This window comes from Lissotriton helveticus, chromosome 1_1 (genome assembly GCF_964261635.1).
Source record: "Lissotriton helveticus chromosome 1_1, aLisHel1.1, whole genome shotgun sequence".
Taxonomy (NCBI): domain Eukaryota; kingdom Metazoa; phylum Chordata; class Amphibia; order Caudata; family Salamandridae; genus Lissotriton; species Lissotriton helveticus.
Genome location: NC_136057.1, coordinates 48,868,585 through 48,893,664, shown reverse-complemented (window position 1 = coordinate 48,893,664; position 25,080 = coordinate 48,868,585). Strand labels below are relative to the sequence as shown.

The 25,080-nt window shown below is 48.3% G+C and overlaps 1 protein-coding gene across 1 annotated transcript; it reads right to left on the bottom strand.

Moving 5' to 3' along the window:
- Positions 1–3,943: 3,943 nt before the first annotated feature.
- LOC144767291 (uncharacterized) lies at positions 3,944–6,832 on the bottom strand. The gene has a single exon (XM_078650796.1). The coding sequence runs from the start codon at positions 6,276–6,278 to the stop codon at positions 4,170–4,172; it is 2,109 nt and encodes a 702-aa protein (XP_078506922.1). The 5' UTR covers positions 6,279–6,832; the 3' UTR covers positions 3,944–4,169.
- Between the last annotated feature and the right edge of the window lie 18,248 nt (positions 6,833–25,080).

Genomic DNA, 25,080 nt, shown 5'->3' with positions numbered 1-25,080 from the left:
ATAGCTGGTGCCGTGGTCCACCAGGACCAGGATGAATCGGTGCTCTTGTGCTGTTCGGGGGTCCAGGGGCCCCACAATGTCTATTCCTACCCTTTCGAACGGGATGGTGACGACGGGGAACGGTTGCAGGGGTGCCTTGAGTTTTCGGCCGCTCTTTCCGCTGGCCTGGCAGGTGGGGCAGGCCCGGCAGTGGTTGGAGACGTAATTTCGCATCTTTGGCCAGTAAAAGTGGGTTACCAGGCGGTTGTAGGTTTTGTCTTGCCCCAGGTGCCCAGCCAGGGGGACATCATGTGCCAAGTTCAAAAGGAAGTCTCTGAAGCGGAGGGGCACCACCAGCACCCGACTGGCCCCCAATTCCGCTATTCTTTGCTCGCTGTACAATAGGTCATTGTCCCAATAGATCCAGTGGGCCCCTGCGGTGTCTCCCGCGCTCTGGGCGAGTGCTTGCTGCCGGAGTCCCTCAAGGGAGGGACAGGTCTTTTGCTCCTGCCGGAATTGTTCCTGGGTGGGCCCCCCCTCTTGACGCCACTGAGCCAGGTCTGGAAGGTCTTGGGGCTGAGAGGGCCCTTCTTGGGTTTGTTCTGGGGGGGTCAGTCTGGACGGTGTCTTCCTCTGGAGTGATCGGGGAGGAGGTGCTGGCCATTCGGGTTCTTCGGGTCTGGGGATGGCGCGGGCGGCCATGGACCGGGTTGTTACGCATGCCCAGTCCGGGAGGCCCAACATCCCCAGGTGCTCTCTTCTTTCAACGGCCGCCCACGGGGAACTCTCGAGATCGTTCCCAAGGAGGCAGTCCATGGGGGCATCATCGCGGACAGTCACTTTTAGCATGCCGGACACTCCTCCCCATTCGAAGGGGACGCAGGCCATCCGACACAGGCTCTCAGAATTGTCGGCCGATCGGACGGGGCAAAGAACGTTTGGCAGGATTTGTTCTGGGGCCACCAGGTGACAGCGGACGGCCGTCACACTGGCCCCCGTGTCACGCAGGGCTTCGGCCTTGCGCCCATTTATGTTCACCCACTGGCTGTATTTTCTGGTGTTGGCGGGTAGGGGGACCCGCGGGATCATGTCTCTTCCCCCTAGGCAAGCTAGGACCATGGCGGCAGGTTCCCACTCGGGCTGCTCCTGCTCGTATGCTTCATGTTCTTCGGAGATTTGCTCTTCTCCTAGGGCGGCGGCAGCGACCTGGCGGGGCCCGGGAGTCTGATTCTTTGGGCAGGTCGGGTCGCTGGCATAGTGGCCGATTGGCTGGCACCGGTGGCAAGTAACGTTGGCGCGGAACCCTGGGCGCATCGGGGGGTTTCCCCGACCGGCCGGGGGCGGGGTGGTATTGGCGGGAGCTGCCGGGACGGCATCTCTGCCCCGGCCCTGGCCTCCTCCTCCTCCTCGGGGACGATGGTGACCTTGGCTGGTTCTGTTCTGCTCGGTTGGCCCACTCCGGGCCACTCGGGTGCTTTCCCATCGGTCAGCCTCGGCGGCGAGCTGCCGTGGTTCAGTCAATTTACTGTCGAGGAGGTGCTGCCTGAGCTCGACAAAGCAGTTGTTGGAGAGGTGCTCCCACACAATGAGGTTGAAGAGTTGCTCGTAAGTAGTTACGTGGCTCCCCTTTATCCATCCCTCGAAGGCTCGGCTGAAATAGTTCACATATTCTACCCAGGTCGTACCCGGGATCCGTGTGCAGTCGCGGAACCTCTGACGGTACATCTCGGGCGTGAGCCCATATCGAGTGAGGAGAGCGGCCTTCATGTGGTCATAGGACGTCATCTGATGGTCCGGGAGCTGTAGCAGGGCATCGCGGCCTTCATTGACGACCCTCCCCCATAGACCGGCTCCCCAGTCACTTCGATCGATCCGGTGGGAGGTCATGGCGATCTCGTAGGCCTTGAACCACTGTTGTATGTCGTCGTTCCGATAATATTCTCGGACGACATCTTTAGGGATGTGGACCTTTGGTTCTGTAGCGCCTGGGGGGCGCGGTTGCTCGGGCACCCCTAGTTCTTTGTTCTGTTTCCGCATTTCTATCTCTGCGAGCTTGCGCTCGTGTTCGTATGCCAGTCTTTTCTCTTCGAGTTCTCTTTGTCTTTCCTTTTCTTCTCGCTCTTCTCGGAGCCGTAAGTGTTCTAAGTTTATCTTTTGTTCTGCCAGTTTCAGTTCTCCGTCCAACTTGAGCCGTGCCAATTCTAATTCGTGGAGTCTGCTTTTTTCTCGTTCTTGGATCTCTTCCCGGGAGAGACACGCTCTTCTTTCTTCGGTCGGAGTGGTGTATGTCTCTGGTGCTTCGGCGTTTTGGTCCCGGGGTCTGGCGGTACCTGTTTCTGCCCAAGATTCTAGGGCGTGTTTGAAGTCCTCTTTCGTGCTCAGACCTGTGGTAGCAATGCCTAGTTCTATGCAAAATTGTTTTAGCTCTCGATGGCTGTACTCTTCTAGTTTTTCCATCTGGAATTTCTCTGTGGATCCGCTCTCTTTGGTTGACATTGTGGTTTAGTCGTGGGGTGAGTTACTCTCTGTACGATTACGCGTTGGTTCGGATCGCGCCGCTGGCCACCAATGTTAGACGGGACCTGGAGGGTTGGCCGAGGACAAGGGGAGAGGCCTCCGGGGAGAGCCGTCTCCTAGCGATCGTACAGACAAGTAACTTCCCCCCCACAGATGGACACCACACAAAGATAAGGTTTAACGCTTTTTATATGTAATTCTTGAAGTAAGGTAAGACGGTACAGTGAGATCAGGATACGAGGATCCTCTCAATTCTAGTCTCTGGCAGGGAAAGGGGGTAGCGGGACAGTCTTGTTACCAATCTGGCATGGTGGTGGAATGATGATAGCTCACAATCCTCGAGCTCGGCGTTCTGGAAGGTCGGGCCGCGGCAGCGCCAGCAGGTCCTGAGGAGGTCGTAGATAGCAACGGGCCGCGGCAGCGCCAGCAGGTCCCGACGAAGATGGTGGTTGCAAGGGGGCCGCGGCAGCGCCAGCAGGTCCCGACGAGGACGTAGGTTGCAAAGGGCTGCGGCAGCGCCAGCAGGTCCCTACGAGGATGAAGGTTGCAGAGGGCCGCGGCAGCGCCAGCAGGTCCCTACGAGGATGAAGGTTGCAGAAGGCCGCGGCAGCGCCAGCAGGCAGGACGACAGTTCACAAGGCAGGGCTGCGGCAGCGCCAGCAGTCCGTCAAGGATGAGTTCTTCACGGTGTCTCTCGACTCCAGGATACAACTGCCTTCCTGCTGTGGAGCTGCCTCAGTTATAGGTCTGGCGCCCTTTGATGTCCGGACCCTCGCGCTTGGAGGTCGGGAGGTCCGGGATGAGGGAGTCCAGACACCCAGCAGGGGGGTGGAGCCAGCGCCCGGGGAGGCTGGGGGCGATCGGCACCTGGCGGGGGAGAGCCATCGACACTCCTCTCTCCCATTGACCTGCCAAGTGGTCCGTTCACCTCCTGGGTGGATGGTGGTGCCGGGATGTCGGGGCCTGGCCAGGCCCAGGGTTGGGGTCAAGCTGAGGCCACGCGGCCTCGTGGTGCAGTGTCCAAGATGGCGGCTGGGCCCGGGCAATGGTGCTGACGGTGGCCCGGGCCAGTGACACAGAGATGTTCAAGGGCAGGCGTCCCGTAGGGGACAGGTTGCGGGTTGCTTCTGTGGGTAGCACATGGAGAGCCGGTGTCCGGGCTCCGTCATGCGGGGAGGGAGCGAGCCCTTCCTGGGGCCTGCCCAACATTTAGGGAATAAATCACATTTAAGATCGCCTTAAATGCACTCAGCAGTCAAATACCATGAATTTAAAAAAGTGTTGTTTTATTATGTATCAAAAAACAAATCATTGTGTACATTTCATAGCATCATGATTCTTCTTGCTGCATAATTTAGTTCATGTTAACTTTGAAGTAAATTGAGTTTGATCCTGGTACACACCTCAGTGGTGTGGTTTTTAAAGTATCTCGGATGTCCATACATTGGTGGTGTTTGGATATGTATCATTAATACAGATTTATAAAGTACTGGGTTTCAAATGTATTATGCCACTAATGGCCGTACAAACCCCTCGTTCCTAAATATAAATTCTCCAGTTTAGAACTTGTTGCTGTTAACGTGAAAGTAAAGTGAGTTTGACCCTGGAACAAACCCCTGTAGAGTGTTATGTATAAGTATGGATGTGATGAAGAGCAGTCTTGTTGCTGTTCCTCACTGGCTGGGTGGTGATGGTTTTTTCCCTGTGTGTGTTCGCTGGTGGCTCCTGAGGGTTGATAACCGACAGAAGCTCTTAACACATTCAGTGCAACGGTACGGTTTTTCCCCTGTGTGTGTTCGCTGATGTCTCTGTAGGTTTGATAAATGACTAAAGCTCTTCATACATTCACTGCACTGGAATGGTTTTACCCCTGTGTGTGTTCGCTGATGACGTCTGAGTGTTGAGGAATCACTAAAACTACTTCCACATTCATTGCAATGGTATGGTTTTTCCCCAGTATGTGTTCGCTGATGTGACTGGAGATGTGATAACTGACTGAATCTCTTCACACATTCACTGCACTTGAATGGCTTTTCCCCAGTGTGTGTTCGCTGATGAATCTTGAGTTTAGAGGAAACACTAAAACTACTTCCACATTCAGTGCAATGGTACAGTTTTTCCCCTGTGTGTGTTCGCTGATGTCTCTGTAGGTTTGATAAATGACTAAAACTCTTCATACATTCACTGCACTTGAATGGTTTTTCCCCAGTGTGTGTTCGAATATGTTTTTGTAGCTCTGATGACCCACTAAAGCTCTTTACACATTCACTGCACTTGAATGGTTTTTCCCCTGTGTGTGTTCGCTGATGACTCCTGAGAGTTGAGAAATCACTAAAACTACTTCCACATTCATTGCAATGGTATGGTTTTTCCCCAGTATGTGTTCGCTGATGTGACTGGAGATGTGATAACAGACTGAAGCTCTTCACACATTCACTGCACTTGAATGGTTTTTCCCCTGTGTGTGTTCGCTGATGAGTCCTAAGAGTTGAGGAATCACTAAAACTAGTTCCAAATTCATTGCAATAGTATGCTTTTTCCCCCGTGTGTGTTTGTTTATGTACTTGGAGATCTAATAACTGACTGAATTTCTTCACACATTCAGTGCAATGGTACGGTTTTTCCCGAGTGTGTGTTCGCTGATGAATCTTGAGTTTAGAGGAAACACTAAAACTACTTTCACATTCACTGCATTTGAATGGTTTTACCCCTGTGTGTGTTCGCTGATGACGTCTGAGTGTTGAGGAATCACTAAAACTACTTCCACATTCATTGCAATGGTATGGTTTTTCCCCAGTATGTGTTCGCTGATGTGACTGGAGATGTGATAACTGACTGAATCTCTTCACACATTCATTGCAATGGTATGGTTTTTCCCCAGTATGTGTTCGCTGATGTGACTGGAGATGTGATAACTGACTGAAGCTCTTCACACATTCACTGCAATGGTACGGTTTTTCCCCTGTGTGTGTTCGCTGATGAATCTTGAGTTTAGAGGAAACACTAAAACTACTTTCACATTCACTGCATTTGAATGGCTTTTCCCCTGTGTGTGTTCGCTGATGAATCTTTAGTTTAGAGGAAACACTAAAACTACTTCCACATTCAGTGCAATGGTACAGTTTTTCCCCTGTGTGTGTTCGCTGATGTCTCTGTAGGTTTGATAAATGACTAAAACTCTTCATACATTCACTGCACTTGAATGGTTTTTCCCCAGTGTGTGTTTGAATATGTTTTTGTAGCTCTGATGACCCACTAAAGCTCTTTACACATTCACTGCACTTGAATGGTTTTTCCCCTGTGTGTGTTCGCTGATGACTCCTGAGAGTTGAGAAATCACTAAAACTACTTCCACATTCATTGCAATGGTATGGTTTTTCCCCAGTATGTGTTCGCTGATGTGACTGGAGATGTGATAACAGACTGAAGCTCTTCACACATTCACTGCACTTGAATGGTTTTTCCCCTGTGTGTGTTCGCTGATGAGTCCTAAGAGTGGAGGAATCACTAAAACTAGTTCCAAATTCATTGCAATAGTATGCTTTTTCCCCTGTAAGTGTTTGTTTATGTACTTGGAGATCTAATAACGGACTAAAATTCTTCATACATTCATTGCAATCGCAGGTTGCTTCTCCTGTGTGTGTTTGCTTATGGTTCTTAAGTAACAATGACAAACTAAAGCTCTTGCTGCATGTGTATGATTTTTCTTTCTTGGTTGGTGTCTCTGGGTCCGGTTTATATTTGTCTGCATCCCATGACTGCGTTTCCTGAGGAGATGACATGGTTGATAAAGCACTTGTGTTATTCTCACATTCCTGGTATGTGTGTGGTATTTTGGATGGTTGATTTCAGATTTCACAATGAAATACAAGACTCACCAACTAGATATATTATCATTTTGGCAAGTAAAGCTTCTTTGGAGGTGGGTATGTCTTTAGATTGCGTAATAGTTTTGTGTGTTACTGGTGTGTTACGGGTAAAGATTAGTCTTCCTTCTGGTCGATGCAAATTGGGACAGTCTGTTGTAGATCAAAGACCCTCTCTTTCTATTACCCTTCAGTTGTCTGCCATTGTATTTTTCTCTTCCTCATGTGGTTTGGACAGAAAGAGTTTACAATACACCTAGCACGCTGAATGGTAGTCTGCCACCAATGCAGGAAGCAGAGCAATGCTGTATCCACCTCATACCAAACGCATGATCAAAGCTGGTGGTGGAGGCCTGTTTATACAGGAGGCGGTTTGTCAGTGTTGTTGCCTTAATTTTCTAGAGGTCATTCTTTATCCTGCTGCGTAGGTGTGCACAGCTCAGACTCTTAGATCCACTGAATTGCTCTGGACTGCTTCTTCCTGGATCTAAAAGGTTTTGTTCAGGGTCCTCAGTCTCGGACTGTGCAGATCTTTCCTAGAATATTGGAGCTCATTTTTTCTAACCGCTTTTTTCAGATTTGCCAGATTACTGTCATTATTCACGATCATTTGTGCATTCAAGGCTGGTTTCCTATTGGATGTAAAGAGATTTAAAATCACTAAATGGAAATGTAAGAGAATGTGAATACACAATATTTAACTAGTTGTAAAAGACATCTCTTCTTTACCATTTATGAATGTTACCAAGAGATATTTCACCATATACAGATATTTAACTGAATCTTTCATTGAACATGTCACTCTTACTTACTTCAGAAAAGGAGGAGATTTTCCAGTGTTCACAGAGTAACTTAGTACAGAAAGAGTACACATGGAGTGCCCACTCGCCAGAGGTACAGCTTTAGGAAGATGCAACATGGCCAAGATTTCATTTAAAGAAGATGGGATTGTGGAAAAAGAGATGGATCAGGATGTGTTGCTGTCACTTCAGTTTCAGGAAGTGTATAACAACAGTAACCCTTTCAAGTCTACATGACAAAGAAAACTCTTCAGGAAGTATATAATAAAGGTAAAGCTTCAGGAAGTATATAAGAAATGTAGCTTCATTCACACTCTTCTTGACAATACGTTCCTGTTCACACTGGAGCAGCTGAAGTTCCAACTCCTGTCTTTACTTTTCTGTTTGTTAAGTTATCTTTGCCACTTTCCTGGGGTTGGTTCAAGCATTCGTGCGAAGATTGCAGCATTGATTATAGAGATTCCATCACAGCCAGTAATAGAACTGCGATATCTCTGCTGCCAATACGGGTCTGCTTTTTGTCTTTTCTACCTTACAAGTGTATCTGACTTAATGTCTTCCGTGTGGTGCCAGCATGCTACTCTGTGGGGGGATAGGCCATTGGCAGAGTGGGACAAGATGTCCGTTGCTTGAGGGGGAGTGCAGCATTTACACCTTTGGGCATTTCTTACATTCAGCTTCACCTTACTCCCTGTTTATCACCTTCCATACTCCCTTATGTCTGCGTACTTCGTTAACAGGGTTCATTGACAGTTAAAGCAGGGAAGTGACTCGATGCTCACAGAAGACATCAGGTGAAAGTCTGATAGTCGAAAGGCCATGTTTGGCAGTACAAGGATCACAAGTGTCATTAAAGAACCTCCCCTGGGGCATATACATGTAGGAAGGGCACAGGTCGCTACTTATGAGGTACCAACAGAGCAGGCAAACGTAGGTAAATGCTCCATTTTGGGTCTGTTTCAGGCCTTTACTGGGCATTGGTGTGCACTGTATCTTATTACCGAGGCTCATAAGGGCACTTGCTGCATGGGTGTTACCAATTTGACCCTTTACAAGAAGAGAGCAGAGCCTTAGAGAGCACAACACCTGAAGGCTGCCTGCCTGAAGGGAAGGTGAGGGTCCAGGTGTCAGGCAATATCAGCAAAAAACATAAAAGGATTCTAAAAATCACCCTGCTTCTTAGGCGTACCCACAACAGATCCAAGGTGCACTTGCTATCAGTCCACCCTCTCAAACTCAGATTCCCTTTCCGGTGCCTCTGGGACTACAGCTGCTTCTAGGCCCCCTTCCTGTCATTGTGGTTTTCTCTGATACAACATTGGTTGCAGACTTGAAGATTGATTTGGAGTTTGGCAGAATGGTTATTGCATCACAAATGTGACAGATATCCCAGTCCATCTTACTACAATTGTCACAGGATATAATGCACTTCTAATATGGCGGACGTGATACCTGTCACGCATGTGATGGAGTAACCTGTCCGCCAAAATCTAAATGAGACCCTTGGTGTACATTGTTTCCAATGTCTTCTAAGTGTCACCACAAGCACAGACCATCACCTGAATCCCCTCCCGGCATCAGCTAGTCATTGGTAGCACAATTTAGATGCCAATATCTTAGAGCAGAACCAAACTAAGTGCAGAATTCAGCTCTGAAGCCGTATGTAATGAAATGTATCTACAATTCTCTGAACTGACCAAAACGTGCAGACTCCTCTCTAAACAGGTTGCCCAAAGGGAGGTGATGCCCACCTACATGGGCCTAACCTACACCATACCGCAGTCCATCAACCGAGCCCTAATCCGCAACATTCATCGCCAGTGGAAAAAAGGCAAGTTTGAAAGGCCCTTCAAAGGTGTCTTTTCAACTCCCACAGCTGTCAAGGTCAAAGGGAAAGTCATAGTACCACTTGTCAGATATTCTATCACTACCATCAAATGAATCACCAGAACAGACTCTTTCCAATATGAACTATGAACACTTTGGGGACAGACGCACCTGTAGGGCTTCCCCTCCGGACTTTGCGAACTTTGCAGATAGGAGCGCCCATAGATCTCCCCACCCCGGATTTGACATCAAATCTATGTCACCTTACAGGAACAGGTCAAGTTTCAGCAAAGGACACCAGGTAAAGTGGTCCAGACTGTGTCTCAGGATCTTACCCATTTAACCCACAACTTCACTACACACAATGATTACATAGCGCTCTATTACACAATACCTGGTATCAACCGATGATCTAAGTGGGAAGCAAAGCATCTACCCGACTCCTGTTCTGTTTGCTAATTGATACCCCATGCAAAAGGTTCATCATTGTGCCTCAAACACTTATACCGAAGATGAATAAAAGCCAAACTCCAGCCTAACACCACAGCACCACAGAAAGTCACAGTGAACCTAACCAAGTACAATATCATACCCAAAGTCCTTTACATCCTGACACAGCAGGATGAGAACCAGTCCCCGTTAAACAAACTAAAAAAAGGAGCAGAAATGGTATTGGAACACAGGGCCTAAACAGAGCCCCCCACAAGGGCTTCTTGGAGCTCACCAAGACATCAGCCCAGTGCATTAACGTGTCAGCAAAGGCATCAACCTGTTGACCAAGGCAAGCCCTTAGTATAACTGGAGCAGTATTTATGAACAACAAGTAGTACCCCAATGTTCAGTTAACCTGCAGAGCCATCAATTTGGGGAACAAAAGTGGGGCGGGTTGAATGACACTCTACTGACCCAATGCCAAGACACCTGGAACTCAGAGGCAGGAAGGTATACATGATTAGAGGGTAATGGGAAGCTCATAGTGGTCAGGAGAATACAAGTGTATTCCTTGTGTTTTCGGAGGAAGGGGATGATACCCATAGAGGTAAACAGCAATATGCCAGAGTACAACCTGTAATAAGGATATGTAGTGGGGTACCTTGATGGACTACTACTGGCCATGCGGCAACCACACCTACACCCTGCTAATCCCAGGCTGGCGTGGGACCTGGTCACTGGTCACACTCTACATGCCTAAATTGGTCATACCCAGTGAAGGTCTTTCTGCACTTCATCACCTCATCAGCAAAGGCACCACGCTTCTACACAAATATGCAAAACAAGGTCAGCTGAGTCCTTTGGTTAGGACAGATTCAAGGACATTGCTGAAGAGCTTGGCTCTTCACCAATCCACAATAGGTATAGGTTCAATCCCCTCTTCACCGGCAAACCAAGACCAACACTCGGTGGCTGCAGATCATCAGGTGGGAACTGCTGAAAATGATGAACACCACTGAAAATGGTCAAAACGCAAAGATAAAATGCGTGCCTTCTGCCTCATTGGGATGTAGAACCAGTATGTTTTGGACTTAATACCACAACGGAAGGGGGTGTATGCGCCAAGATAGGTACAGTATGCTGTACCTTCATGCCCATGAAAGACCTTGACAATGGCACACTGTCAATCGCCTTCCAAACACTGTACAACCTACAGCAGGTCATTATTAAGGAAGGAGGTGCCCCAAACATAGAATGGTTCACAGGTTTGTTTACCTGGGTAGCAAGGTGGATCGCAGGCCTACGTAAGGCCTTGTTACCAGTAGTTGTAATCTTGCTCTTGCTGTGACGTACCCTGCAACTAATATGGGGCTGCGTGAAGAAAGCTACCCTGAGGGGGAATACACCGGATTAGGACACCCAATGCCAAGGGAAACACTCACACCACAAGCTAGAAACAGGAACCGCGTATGCACAAGACACAGATACAAACAGCCGGGGTAGTAGTTGATAACTCAATTCGGGGGGTGGGGGATGTTAGATTCAGGTTTCATTTATAGAAAGGACCCGCTCTTGTCCAGCACACCACAGAACAACTGTTGCCTGCGCTACCTAAATTCACCATATAACACTTGTTACGGTTCCAGAGTTACCGTTTATCAGATCAACATAGCACAGCTGTTCTCTGTTCATCCCGAGCACTTCATGTGATGGAGACACCAGATATGGAACAAGTCTCAACACACCTGGAAGACTGCAGCAGTAAATCACATATGGCCCCAGGATGTAATACCTAAAGAAACAAGTCAGATGCACACACTCAAATCCAACAAAATACACAGCAGAGAGCCTGTATTCTGGCCAAGGACGATAGCAGAGCAGCCGGTAAGTTGCATTCATCACATAAAGCCCAAACAATGCCCAACAAAGCGTTACCCTAGATAACACACCCAGCCACCTGGACCACCTCAGAATGTGACTTCCAGTTAGTATTTATGGTCCCTCCTATCAGAGTGGGATAAATTATCTAATCACAATATTTATGACCAACTGGACTAGTACTTCCTGCCCAAAGTGTGACAAGTTTCACTTTATTGCACCCGCTGTACAGTATGAAGCAAGCCACGTACCTAATGCAAAGTGAATTTCAGCACGCAACGGTAAGAGATGTGGCTGCTATTCCTGGCCATTATTGTTTAATTAAACTTAACTTATTCCTGATTGCTAAGCTTTGCGGTTTCCACATTATCCGTAGTTAAGGAACATCTATTTTTCCTTTCTGATGACATGGATTTACAAGATTTCTTGTTGAGTCCTAGGTCACCACATACTAAAATATTTCGATACGCCACTTACAATAAACTGTGGAAGCTGCTGAACGCTTAAGACAAATTGACAGGATTCATTTGTAAAATGCATTGGCTGATGTGGACAATGGCATGACTGCATTGTCAACTCACATTTATTCTTTGAAAAATATTATATTGTATAATATGCATTTGATGTTATACTTAATGACACGTCTCTCTTACAGCATAAGTAAAGTCAACTGAGAACGATTATGTAATTGAGTGGAAATTGTAGGTTTTAAAATCAAACAGTGTGCCTTGGAAATATCTAAACGCAACTGAATTGTTTTTGCCTTATAATTTAACATGCAGACAAATACTGAAGTCAAAAAAAGATGTACGATAACCTGTTCTACACAGGTTAAATTTGTGATACATCACAGTCAGGTAAGCAGGATAGGGTATCCCAAGGTATCTGGTAACGGGTACTTCCGATAAGCTCTCAAAAGTATAGGTACTGTTAGGTAGGAGTAGAATAATATATTCATATAACAACATAGTAATTTTATAATGGTTGAACCTATTGCACAGATTCAGCTGGTAAAGCAGAACTGTGCGTTAGGATGACAGGACGTCAGAGTGTAGGGACGGAGTCTCTCTACAACGTCTGTACCTGTTGGCCCAATCCTGCTAGCTCACAGTGCCTCATCTGAACTCCTAATCTTCCCAGAGTAACAGTGGATTTTGGCAACCTCAAACACGACCCTCTATCCCAGGGCACTGTGGAAATGGATCCTCCCCTTTTGTTACTCACTCACTCACTCATGCATGCCCATAGTGAACATTAAAAAAACACAAAGAAAGTTTACAATACATTTATTAAAACTATTGTAGTGTTTTATGAAGCAAATGTGCTGCGATCATTAGGCAGATGCAACTAAACAAATTAATTATAATAAGTACCAGACTGTATAGGACAAACATCCCAACCATGGCAAATTATATATCTGTCTAGTTCTACCCTTATTTTGTGAGCACAGGGATATATTTGCGATCTCTGGGATTGGTCTAAGACCCCAGACATGGCGTATGTAGTTAGGTGGTCCGCATCATGAGTGTAAACTTAGTTTAGGCAGGGTTGCATGTCAGACACTGCTGTCGTTCCAGAACAGTCCCCTCTGCCGAAATTCTCCTCTCTGCCTCCGTGGGGACTGAACACCATTTATAGGATAAAACTATTGTGCAGGAGATGCAGTTGTGTGACCGTGTTATGTCTAAATAATAGGTGATATTACTAAATGAGCAGAGAAAACAGTACACCATCTTTTTATGTATTCTAGATGACTTTGTACAAAATATGTAGACGAAACCCTACGAAGAGTCCCTGAATAACAAACAAGATTTACAGCATATTCTCAAAATAATATCGCAAACACAAATGTGCTATATATGGCTATGGAGAGCAAGCAGGGGCAGCCTAAAAATGACTAAAACGCAAAACTAAGGGAGTGCCAAAGTGGTTCCAAAAAGGAAAACAGCTCAAACTGTTTATCTTTTTCACCATTCTTGTAATGCTGGTTACACTGCTTTGTTTTTTTTTTACTAATAATTGCAGCACACTCTTTTCATCCAATATTACAATTGTTTCAATAAATGTTTGAAAAGCCAATTTGTATCTTTCTTGTGTCTACCTTGGGCATGCAAAAGTAAACAACAAAAGGATAGATCTGTTTTTACGTAAACAAGTGGTCATGTTTGTGGTTGCTGATAGCATGATATGATATGATAGGAGACATATTGCGTGCAGCTACTCCAGGGACGATGCACCGTCTCATTACATTTCAATTGCACTTTTGTTAGAGAATAAAAGACTGCGGTAAGACAGGTTTTAACATGAGAGTTCTCCAAATCTGTTCCCTTAATCCAGAAGAAGAGCAACTGTGTGTCATCTGCGTGGGAGATCACTTTTGCTCCTAATTTTACTGCTAGCTGGATCAGCGGGGTGAGATAAATATTAAAAAAAGGGTGGGGCTCAACGCGAATCCCTGAGGGACTGCTGTATCCACCTTTTGAGGACTTGCAGAGCAGGGGAGAATTCAGATTGTATTGTTTCTGTTTTCTAAGAAGGATTTTTACCAGCTCCAGGAACCCTATCACTCCTATCTCCTGAAGACGATGTAAGAGAACTGCATTCAGGACTGTGTCAAAAGTGGCCCACAGATCCAAAAATATGAGTGCAGCTATACTTCTTGTGTCCAGGGTACCCCTAATAAAAATAGATACCTCTACTAGAGCCGTTTCTGTGCTGTACTGGGCCCTGAAGCTTGATTGACTCAGGTGGAGAAGCCCATTAATCTCCACATATTTCTACAGTTGTCCATTTACCTGCTTCTATAGTATCTTGGAAAAAGCCGCCAGCATGGAAATGGGCCTGTAAATAGATGGGATGACAAGATCTGCTATTGTTTTTTTTAAAGGGGTATAATCATTGCCTGTGCCCAGACTCTGGGAACCATGGCTGTTCCTAGAGATGAATTAAGAATTTTATTGACCAATGGATTCATGATGTCAGCCCCTGCAGCTGGCAGTTTAAGGGGGCATTGGTCAATCAGGGAGCCTGACTTAAGTTTTAAGAGCCGTAAGAGATCCCTTCGAAGAGATGGCTTTGAAGGAGCTCAGTTTTGGGTTGCCTACAGATAACTTCATATTTGGAGTTACTACATCAGTAGACAGTATTCTGTCAGATTCCTGAGTGCTTCCTTGTGTTCCCTTAGTCCCAATTTCTGACAGAGAGGAATAATACAACGCCTCCTTTGGGACAAGTAGATTGGGAAGAAGAAGATAATGTGCTCAATGGTTTCTTTTTGATCCCCACAGGCCGGGCAAAGCAACTCCTTTGCACATGGTACACACTCCCACTTTGCAGTAAAGGCCCGGACAGGTAAAGTTCCATACCAAGTAGACATGCCTGGAGGAGGCTCTATTTCGTCTAGTCACAATGTACAGATAACCCTAGAGTCAGCGATGCAGAAATGCCATTATGTTTCTTCAATGGCTTACAGGCAAAAAAAAGATCCACTTTAAAATTATCTGTCTTACTCATCAGGTCTTTTACAGAGTGCAAAGGCAGCCCAACCTTGCAAATCAAAACATACATTTGTTAGTAACATTTAAAATCTAGTCATCATCGTGTAGATTTACACGATTATTGTCATTATTCAGAATCATTTGTGCATTCAAGGCTGGTTTCCTGTTGGATATAAAGAGATTTATCACTAAATAGAAATGTAAATACACCATATTTTACTATTTGTTAAAGACATCTCTTCTTTACCATTTTTTAAAGTAACCAAGAGATGTTTCCCCATACACAGATATTTAACTAAATGTTCTATTGAACATGCCGCATCTTAATTCGGAAAAGGAGGTGATAACTTAGTACAGAAAGGGCACTCACGGAGCACCCATTCGCTAGAGGTAGAGCTTTAGGAAGACACATATGGTCAAGATGTCATTTAAACAAGAATGCCAGCAGCCTAATGGAAGATATCAAGAAGACATTGTGGAAAAAGAGATGATCAGGAGATGCTGCTGGAAATGCAGTTTTACAAAGTGTATAACAACTGTAACTCTTCAGGAAGTACATGACAAAGGAAACTCTTCAAGATGTATGTCATAAAGCTAACACTTTTTTTCTTCCTTTTTTCATGTCACCAATGTATTTGTCATGTATATAGCGCACTGTTCACTTCACTATTCACTCTGTCACTCTCTCCCCACGGTCACTCATTGTATTTAATTTGTATTTGTGACAGCCAGCGGTATTCAATACCCTTTACAATATATGATTGAATCTATCTCTCTTGTTGGTGTGTTCATTTCTTTGTATGTGCTATGAATACTCTTTGGTTCGTTAAAGTAAATATATTACAATTTGCACCTGAGCATGAGGAGATTCTCTCTAGTGCCAGTTTGCACAGGCTGCCTATCCAGTGGGGATAACCTGGAGTGCCCATTGCCCGAGAGGAGGTAGAAATTAATGTCACGTCTACCACGGCCAATGAGGGGTTGAGCGAGAAGCAAGGTTCAATGATGTGATTGACCCTGGTTAAGTACCATGACCAGAAGCCTTCTCATGGATACATCTACGGTTGCTTGGACAAACAGATCAAGCTTGATGTTTTTGTCATTAGATTAGGCTGAGATTGTCTTTGTGACAGAATCTCTGCAAATGTTCAAAATCTTGAAGTACAAGTCCTGCAGAAACCTTGCACTCACTAGTCCTGAGTCTGACTGGGGTATACTTTGGCTGTTGGTAAAGAGTATGGTATCACAGGAGCCTGGATGTGTATTTCACGTAGTATTCTAGACATCAAGTAAACAACCAGAGAGGATGCAACAAGTTCCCATCTGAAGAAGGTGACCTTCACAAGGACTGAGTACATTGTGGAAATGAAGAAAAAAAAATGTCTTTTCCCCCTCAGATGTTCACAAACTAAATGAGCTTCTAATTGGGTCAGAGATTGAAGCATTCAGCACTGGGTATCCTCAAAATATTTGGAAGCATTAAAGTGAACTAGCCAACCTATGTCTTTTCATGTTAACGACAAAGTGAATTATCAGAAGCCAGCAGTCCCAAAGTAAAATGCAGAGGAAAGATTGGAAAAGGCTTCTCTTGACTTTGATAATATAGAGATATAGGTCTGTGTAACAGAAAGAATGGACATCAGAACGAATCTAGACTTGAGATTATCATTGACTCCAGCACTTTCAACCCTCATGGAGACCTGCACTTTCATCTAGAGGACCGTAAGGATTCCAATTCAAATACCCTCCTCAAATGCCTTGAGAACCTCGACCTTACTCAGCACATCACCAGGCCCACCCACACAGCTGAACACTTCCTGGACCCTAACTTCTCCACACTAAACAGCATCAATCTACAAATCAACGCCTATCACCTGAAGTGACAACACCCTTTTAAGTTTCAAGTTCACCACCCTGAATCACAGGAGAACCACCACCTCTGGACAGGCGGTCGTTGCTGGAAGAACATCTCAGAGAAGGACTGGGCTTCTGCCCTCAACGCACGTCACCTCAAGCATACCAGTAACCTTGAATGAAACACCACCTGCACCAAGAACCAGGCCCCCCTCAAGAATACCAGCAACCTAACGGAAGACATCAAGAACTTCAATGAATGGATCACCAACTGCACCAACACCCTGATCCCCTCAAGCACACCAGCAAACTAACGGAAGACATCAAGAACTTCAATGAATGGATCACCACCTACACCAACACCCTGGACCACCTCAAGCATAACAGCAACTAACGGAAGACATCAAGAACTTCAATAACTGGATCACCACCTGCACCGACAACCTGGCCCCCTTCAAGCACAGCAGCAGCAACCTAAATGAAGACATCAAGAACTTCAATGAATGGATCACCACCTGCACCAACACCCTAGCCCCCTTCAAGCATACCAGCAGCAACCTAAATTAAGACATCAAGAACTTCAATGAATGGATCACCACCTGCACCGACACCCTAGCCCCCTTCAAGCACAGCAGCAATCTAACGAAGACTTCAAGAACTTCAATGAATGGATCACCACCTGCACCGACACCCTAGTCCCCCTCATGCATACCAGCAGCCTAATGGAAGACATCAAGAACTTCAATGAATGGCAAAGACTCCACAAGGACTACAGCAGATCCTAAATGATTTTACTAAGTTTTGCAGTGACCGTGGTTTGGATCTGAATGAGAGTAAAACCAAATACATGATCTTTAGAAAGGGAAAAATTATACTTAAGACAGGTGTATCTGGGGAATAAGTTAGAAAGAGTTGAGGCTTTTGATTATGTGGGTATACGCCTCTCATCTACCCAAAAATGGGAACCTCATATAGAAAAGGCTAAGATGCAGCTTATTCATCAAACTGCAAATCTGAGTAAGATACATAGTAAAACGGAGACCAGGCAGCTAGCAGCCGCCCTTGAGATATATAATGCAAACATTTTGGGGGTGTTCTCTATGGGGCAGAATTGTGGGGCACTGGCTCAATTACTTCTCTTACTTCTCTATCCTCAATAGAACATCGTTTTATAAGGTTTCTGTTGGGCCTACCTGTAAATACTCCCTTAGTACCATTATACCTTCATCTAGCTCACAGACAGTTAGCATTTAAAATCAGCTATAAATTACTGATGTTTTGGTATAGATTGTGGACGATTTATATTCTTATAGGGAGCTCATCTAGAGCTCCTAAAATTTCCAAAAAACACTTCTATACCCTGGTTCAAGTCCCTAAGAACTATATTGGAAAGGCTTGATTTGATGAGCATACCAGCAACCTAACGGAAGATATCAAGAACTTCAATGACGGGATCACCACCTACACCGACACCCTAACCCCCATCAAGCATACCTGCAACCTAAACGAAGACATCAAGAAGTTCAATGAATGGATCACCACCTGCACCAACACCCTGGACCACCTCAAGCATACCAGCAACCTAAACGAAGACATCAAGAACTTCAATGAAGGAGGAGGAGCTTGGAGCTCGAGCAATATGGCCGCGTAGGCACTCGGCTCCTCCGAGCTTCGTCTGCCAGCCTACCATCCTGTCGCCTATCCTGTCCCCCGAGCCCAGGGACCGTTGCCGGAAGCTGCGCAGACCGTCGGGGCCCGATTTCGGAGCTTCGGGACGGCCGATGGCCGGAGTTTGGCCCGTCTCGATTTGAGGCCTGTGGATCACCGAAGCCGGGACCTAGAGTTGCCGCTCCGCCCGCCACCGAGTGGCATAACATCGGGGACCCAAACCGGAGGTCGCCGGTCGGGCCCGTCGGAAGTGTTTTTCGGATCTGCAGCAGCCCCCCGCAAATAAGGCCGGTGAGGAGTGATTATACCACATAACGGTGGTGCGGAGCCGGGGATGGCAGGGGGGTTGACCCAGTACCTCCCAGGTCGTCTGTGCCTGTGCCTACGAATGGGGAAGTCTGTGTGACTGTATGGCCGGGTGGAAGGTCATCGCCTTACCGGAGAACTCCGTGGAGTGCACTAATGCTGGTGTAGAGCAATGACTGTGTGAAGTGTTTGGAACACGCCGTGGCAAATTACGGATGGGCAGGGGCTTGTGTTGACTCCCCCACTGGCGTAATACCGGCTTTGCAGTTCCTGCCAGAGATACGACTGCTTCTGGGATATTGAAGTGCCCTCATTGCTGGCGCTACGTGGTGGGACCAAGAACTGGGCGGTGTGTTCGCTACACGTGAAGTGTCGATTGGGCAGGGTGAGGAGAGACATTCATCTGATGGGCGACTTGCCCCGAATTTGGTGTGGTCCATTGGGTCTCCGAGAGTGTTTACCTGCAGGCTGGGATCTAATGCTTTGAACGCCTGGAACCCCCCTATCCCAAAGATGGCGGTTACGTTACGAGACATCATGGCGGCCATAGCTGACGTTCGGTTCTCCCTGGACACGCAATTTGCAAAGCTGAATACCGCACTGGACACAGGATTCATTGCACTCCACCCGACAAGAGCAGTTCACGCCGGGGTTGCTGAGAGGGTCAAGCCTCAGTTCGTAGCGCCATTTGTGATTGTTGACGGCGTGTTTCAGACGCAACTGGACATGTTCATACTTACATCTTCCCACGGTCTGGTTAAGTATGAGCACAGTAACTATGTAAGCGGGGCCTGGCGATCTGAAGACTGTCTCTTGGGGGTCCCCCAGGGATCGCAGGGGCCGATGTCGGATTCATTGTTCCCGAACTTCGCGCGGGTGCTTTGGACATTTTATCGAACACTCTCTGCTGTGTGTTGTGATCTGATGGTATGGTGGGACAGAATTCACTCTCGCGAGCGTAAGGGCCAGGGTTAATCTAATTGTACTGCGATTGTTTATTATGGCTTTCATTGATAACTCGGACTCACTAATATGTTGCTAATGGGGGGTGGGGCGGTCCCTTCTGGTCTCCTCTGGTCCGTCTACGTTTCCCCATGGACTACTGCATATTTGTGGTATGCTGTCGGGGGGGGGGGTCCTCTCTAATAGGCTCGGGGGGGGGGGGAAGAAATTGTATAATTGTATGCTATTTTTCGCTCCTCCTCCACTTCCTCTCTATTTCCTTTCTGTCTCTTTCTATATTTCGGGTCTCTATTAGGGCGACAGGCATGCTGTGGGGGGGAGGGGGTAGGCCATGGCCTTCTGCGGGTGTGCAGGGTGGGGGGTTGGTGGGTGGATGTTTGTTCGGTATTTGTTTCTATGGCCCTTTAGTCTCTCTTTAGTGTCGTCGTCGTTCATGGTCTCTGCAATCTGTTTAGTTTTGAGGGGTGGGGTTTGGACTCGCTATGTGCCGGGATTGTGCTTGCATTTCTCCTGTTCTGAGTATCCTGCCCCCCGATATTTTCTTCGTATCTGTACAATTTGTAGATATCCTGATTCGCGTGCAGTATTGTAGGACTGTGTGCGACTGTGAGACACCTTTTTTTAGTTTCTTATTTGAAAATGAACCTCTCAAATCCTGATTCAAGTTGGTGCACCCGATTACAAGATCTGCTCTGGTATTTTTATGACCCCGGATTCCGAGCTGGTATAACTTACGTATTGCTTGCTGTACTCTTGCTCAGCCTAGTGGCCGGCCGGGTTGGTTGTAGGCCCATACTTGTAAATGCTTGTACTACTAATAAAGGTTCACCAAAAAAAAAAAAAAAAAAAGAACTTCAATGAATGGATCACCACCTGCACCCCCTCAAGCATACCAACAAAAACAAGAAATCAAGATCACAAAAGCAAGAGCAAGCCAGCTGGTACACAGAAGAACTCAGGGTGGTGATGCAGCACTTTAAGCAACTCTAAAACAAGTTGATAATTAGCAAAGACACTGCAGACAACAACGTCTTCAAATCGACCCAGATCTCTGTACTGAGGCGAATGTATGACATTGTTCTGCATTCTATCCATCAACTGTTGTTTTTGAATTTGTCACCCCGAGTGGGACGGGTATGCCCAGGCTTGGGTCCCATGCTCTCCATGCCAATGGAATCAAGCCATCCCGGCTGAAGAGGGGTGAAACCCCGAAACCGGTCCTAGGATGCTGGTTTCTAGTCCAGGGAGGACCTGGCTTGGCAGTTCGGGCTAGACTGTTTCCATGAGGTACAGGGTCAAGACTGATTTGCATATGGCTGGGTTCAAACTGGAATGGCGAGCAAAAAAACAATGGATTTAGGCCCAGATCTCTGAACTGGGGTGAATGTATGACATTGTTCTGCAGTGTGTCCATCAACTGTTGTTTTTAGGTCTCCGCCTGCGAAAGACTGCACACATGCGCAGTCTCACTGGGGAGACTTAATGGGATAGAGTGAGTGTCTCTAGCGAGGTTAAGCCCCGCCCCTCTTCTCCATTGGCTGGCCTCCTAAACGGTGGCCAGCCATTGGAGAAGAGGTGCTAGTGACGTTCTTCTTTTAAATTCTTTCGATCTAAGCCCCGTCCTTTTCAGATTGGAAGGCGTGTTTTCCTGCTGAAGTAAAAGGTTCCTTATCTTCTTTATGGGTCCAGATGGCCCCATAAAGAAGATAAGCAACCTTTTAAGTAAGCAGGAGAACACGCCCCCCAGTCTGAAAAGGACGGGGCATAGAGAAACTTCCATCTGTGCCAGCTACCTCGCTGTAACCCGAGCTCTCTCAGACCTCATTAGCTGTGACATTTCCTTCTCTCACGCTCAATTAGACCCCAAAAGGCCTCATTTGTCCAATTTGCACACTTGGTTACAGAGAAGAGCATGGGGCCTTCACGTTTGGGACTCTTGCCCAGGCTGTGGCGCGCGCTGCACCCCCGATGGCTAGATCTGTGTTGCACATCAGTCTCACATATAGATCACATGACCACGTGCCCCTGGTTGCACTGCTATGAGTATGACGCACGTACAAACAGATGTGATGGTTGGCTAAGATACGGACGCGATGTCGCAACCATTACAGGACTTATAATCAATTGAGCGTTACATTTCTGCAGCGAGTAAATCAAGTTAATGCCACTACAGCATGTGTTACAAAAGGTGGGATTATGGAAAGCGATGTGTGCGTATTCCCTGCGGCACAGGAGCTCACAGGCTGACACACACCTCCGAATGCGTGCACGTATGCGTACACTCAGGTGAATATAATACAAAAAGGTCTTGATGTTTTTCCCCAAGAAATTTGTCGCTTTTCAAAAAACAATATTGCCGTTAGTTCCTGGTCATTTTTTTGGCGCACATTTAATGGTGGAGCTGACCACGATGTCGTGGCATCGCAACAAATGCACCTTGTCCCCGAGCAGACTCCTATTACACTACAATGTTCTTGAATCGGGTTGAACTCAATTTACTTCTGCGTTAAAGTGCACCTACAGTTACAGACACACAACCAAGTACAATCGGTCGATGTAAACGCCCATGATATGAAAAGGCAACCAAATTGAGAAAGCACCTCGAGGCTCCTACTAATGGTAGAAAGCGCTGTGGAAATGCATGTGCCAGAGTAAAGCAAGGAGTACTTGTTTAGTCCACCGCTGCTCCGACATACGTGAATGTTTGAGTATGTGCATGTGTGAGAGAGGGTCAGACTTTCGCTTACACCGGCACTTTTCACTCAGGATTCGTAACATTGGGAACTATTTAATATTTTCAACAATCAGTGCCCCTGCTGGTTCTCTATTATCCTTCTATAATAACCTTTGCATTTTTGTCTTGCATTCTTAACTCAACCTATTGCCTTTAGCGCAATAATAAATAGGTTTATGGATTTATTATGAAAATTAACAATTGATAGGGCACCTAAACTGCGGAGTGTCCACTTTAGATTGGTTCAGAGACGTATACAATATTTTCCTCGGGCACACGCCATCTCTTTGAATAGGCCTGGTATTAGAGTTGGCGGCTTGCAGAAGACTCAACTAGAGATAGGGTCACACAACGGTGCAAGCCCAGCCCAGGGTCACACAGTGTCGCAGTTCCAGTCCAGGGTCAAGCGGAGTTGCATGCCCAACCCAGGATCACACTGTGGCGCAAGCCCACCCAGGGTCGAGCAGAGTTGCATGACCAGCCCAGGATCACACAGCGGCGCAAACCCACGCACTGTCGAATAGAGGCGCTGCTGCACAAGCCCAGACCAGGGTCACACAGTGGCGCAGACCTCCGAGCCCAGGCAGGGTCACATGTCTGCGGAGGTGTAGCTGGGAGTCCAGTGGCTTAGGTCCAACCCCAGAGGGCGCAGCGGCCTTTGCCCAGGCTCACACACTGGTGCAAGCCCTGCACAGGTTGCAATTATGTCGTAGGCCCAGTCCAGGACACAAAATGGAGCAGACCCGTGCCTGGGAACTCATAACGGCGCAGACCTACCCCAGGGCCCACTGCGGGCTCAGGTATTGCATGGGGAGCCTGGAAGAGGATATGGGAGCACAACTGCTGGGGCTCAGGTTAAACAATGGTGCCGGGTCACACCAGGGCCGGACTGACTACTGGGCGTTTTGGAATGCTTACGGCGCAGGGCAGGCATAGGTCACACAACGGCGCAGGGCCAGGCATAGGTCACAGAACAGCGCAGGGCAAGGCATAGGTCACACAACGGCGCAGGGCCTCGGTCACACAGTGCCGCAGGGCCAGGTCAGGGTCACACAATGGCGCAGGGCCAGGGTCACACAACGGCGCAGGGCTAGGCCAAGGTCACACATCGGCGCAGGGCTAGGCCAGGGTCACACAACGGCGCAGGGCTAGTCCAGGGTCACACAACGGCGCTGGGCCAGGGTCACAGAATGGCGCAGGGGTAGGCCAGGGTCACACAACGGCGCTGGGCCAGGGTCACACAACGGCACAGGGCTAGGCCAGGGTCACACAACGGCGCTTGGCCAGGGTCACACAACGGCGCAAGGCCAGGGTCACAGAACGGCGCAAGGTCAGGGTCACACAACGGCTCAGGGCCAGGGTCACACAACAGCGCAGGGCCAGGCCAGGGTCACCCAACGGCACAGGGCCAGTGTCACACAATGGCACAGGGCAAGCCCAGGGTCACACAAGGCCAGGGCCACACAACGGTGCAGGGCCAGGGTCACACAACGGCGCAGGGCTAGGCCAGTAACACAACGGCGCAGGGCCAGGGTCACACAACGGTGCAGGGCCAGGGTCACACAACGGCACAGGGCCAGGCTAGGGTCACACAAAGGAGCAGGGCCAGGCCAGGGTCAACCAGTGCCGCAGCGCCAGGGTCACACAACGGAGCAGGGCAGGCCCGGGTCACACAACGGCGCTGGGCCAGGGTCACGCAACGGAACAGGGCTAGGCCAGGGTCATACACCGGCGCTAGGCCAGGGTCACACACCGGCGCTGGGCCAGAGTCACACAACGGCGCAGGGCTAGGCCAGGGTCACACAACGTCGCAGGGCAGGCCCGGTTCACACAACGGCGCAGGGCTAGGCTAGGGTCACACAACGGCACTGGGCCAGGGTCACACAACGGCGCAGGGCTAGGCCAGGGTCACACAATGGCGCAGGGCCAGGGTCACACAACGGCACAGGGCCAGGGTCACACAACGGCGCAGGGCCAGGCCAGGATCAAACAATGGCACAGGGCCAGGGTCACACAACGGCACAGGGCCAGGCCAGGGTCACACAACGGCGCAAGGCCAGGGTCACAAAATGGTGCAGGTCCAGGGTCATACAACGGCGCAACGCTAGGCCATGGTCACACAACAGCGCAGGGCCAGGGTCACACAACGGCACAGGGCCAGGCCAGGGTCACACAAAGGCGCATGGCCAGGGTCACACAACGGTGCAGGGCCAGGGTCACACAACAGCGCAAGGCTAGGCCATGGTCACACAACGGCGCAGGGCCAGGGTCACACAACGGTGCAGGGCCAGGGTCACACACGGCACAGGGCCAGGCCAGGGTCACACAATGGCACAGGGCCAGGCCAGGGTCACACAAAGGTGAGGGGCCAGGGTCAGACAACGGCGCAGGGCCAGGGTCAGACAACGGCGCAGGGCCAGGCCAGGGTCACACAACGGCGCAGGGCTAGGCCAGGATCACACAACGAAGCAGGGCCAGGGTCACACAACGGAGCAGGGCCAGGGTCACACAAAGGCGCAGGGCAAGGGTCACACAACGGCACAGGGCAAGGGTCACACAACGGCGCAGGGCCAGGGTCACATAACGGCGCAGGGCCACACAACGGCGCAGGGTCACACAACGGAGCAAGGCCAGGGTCACATAACAGCGCAGGGCCAGGGTCACACAATGGCGCAGGGCCAGGGTCACACAACGGCACAGGGCTAGGCCAGGGTCACACAACGGCGCTGGGCCAGGGTCACACAATGGTGCAGGGCCAG

Coding starts and splice junctions, on each gene's coding strand:
- LOC144767291 (XM_078650796.1), bottom strand. CDS start 6,278: ATGTCATCTCCTCAGGAAACGCAGTCATGGGATGCAGACAAATATAAA.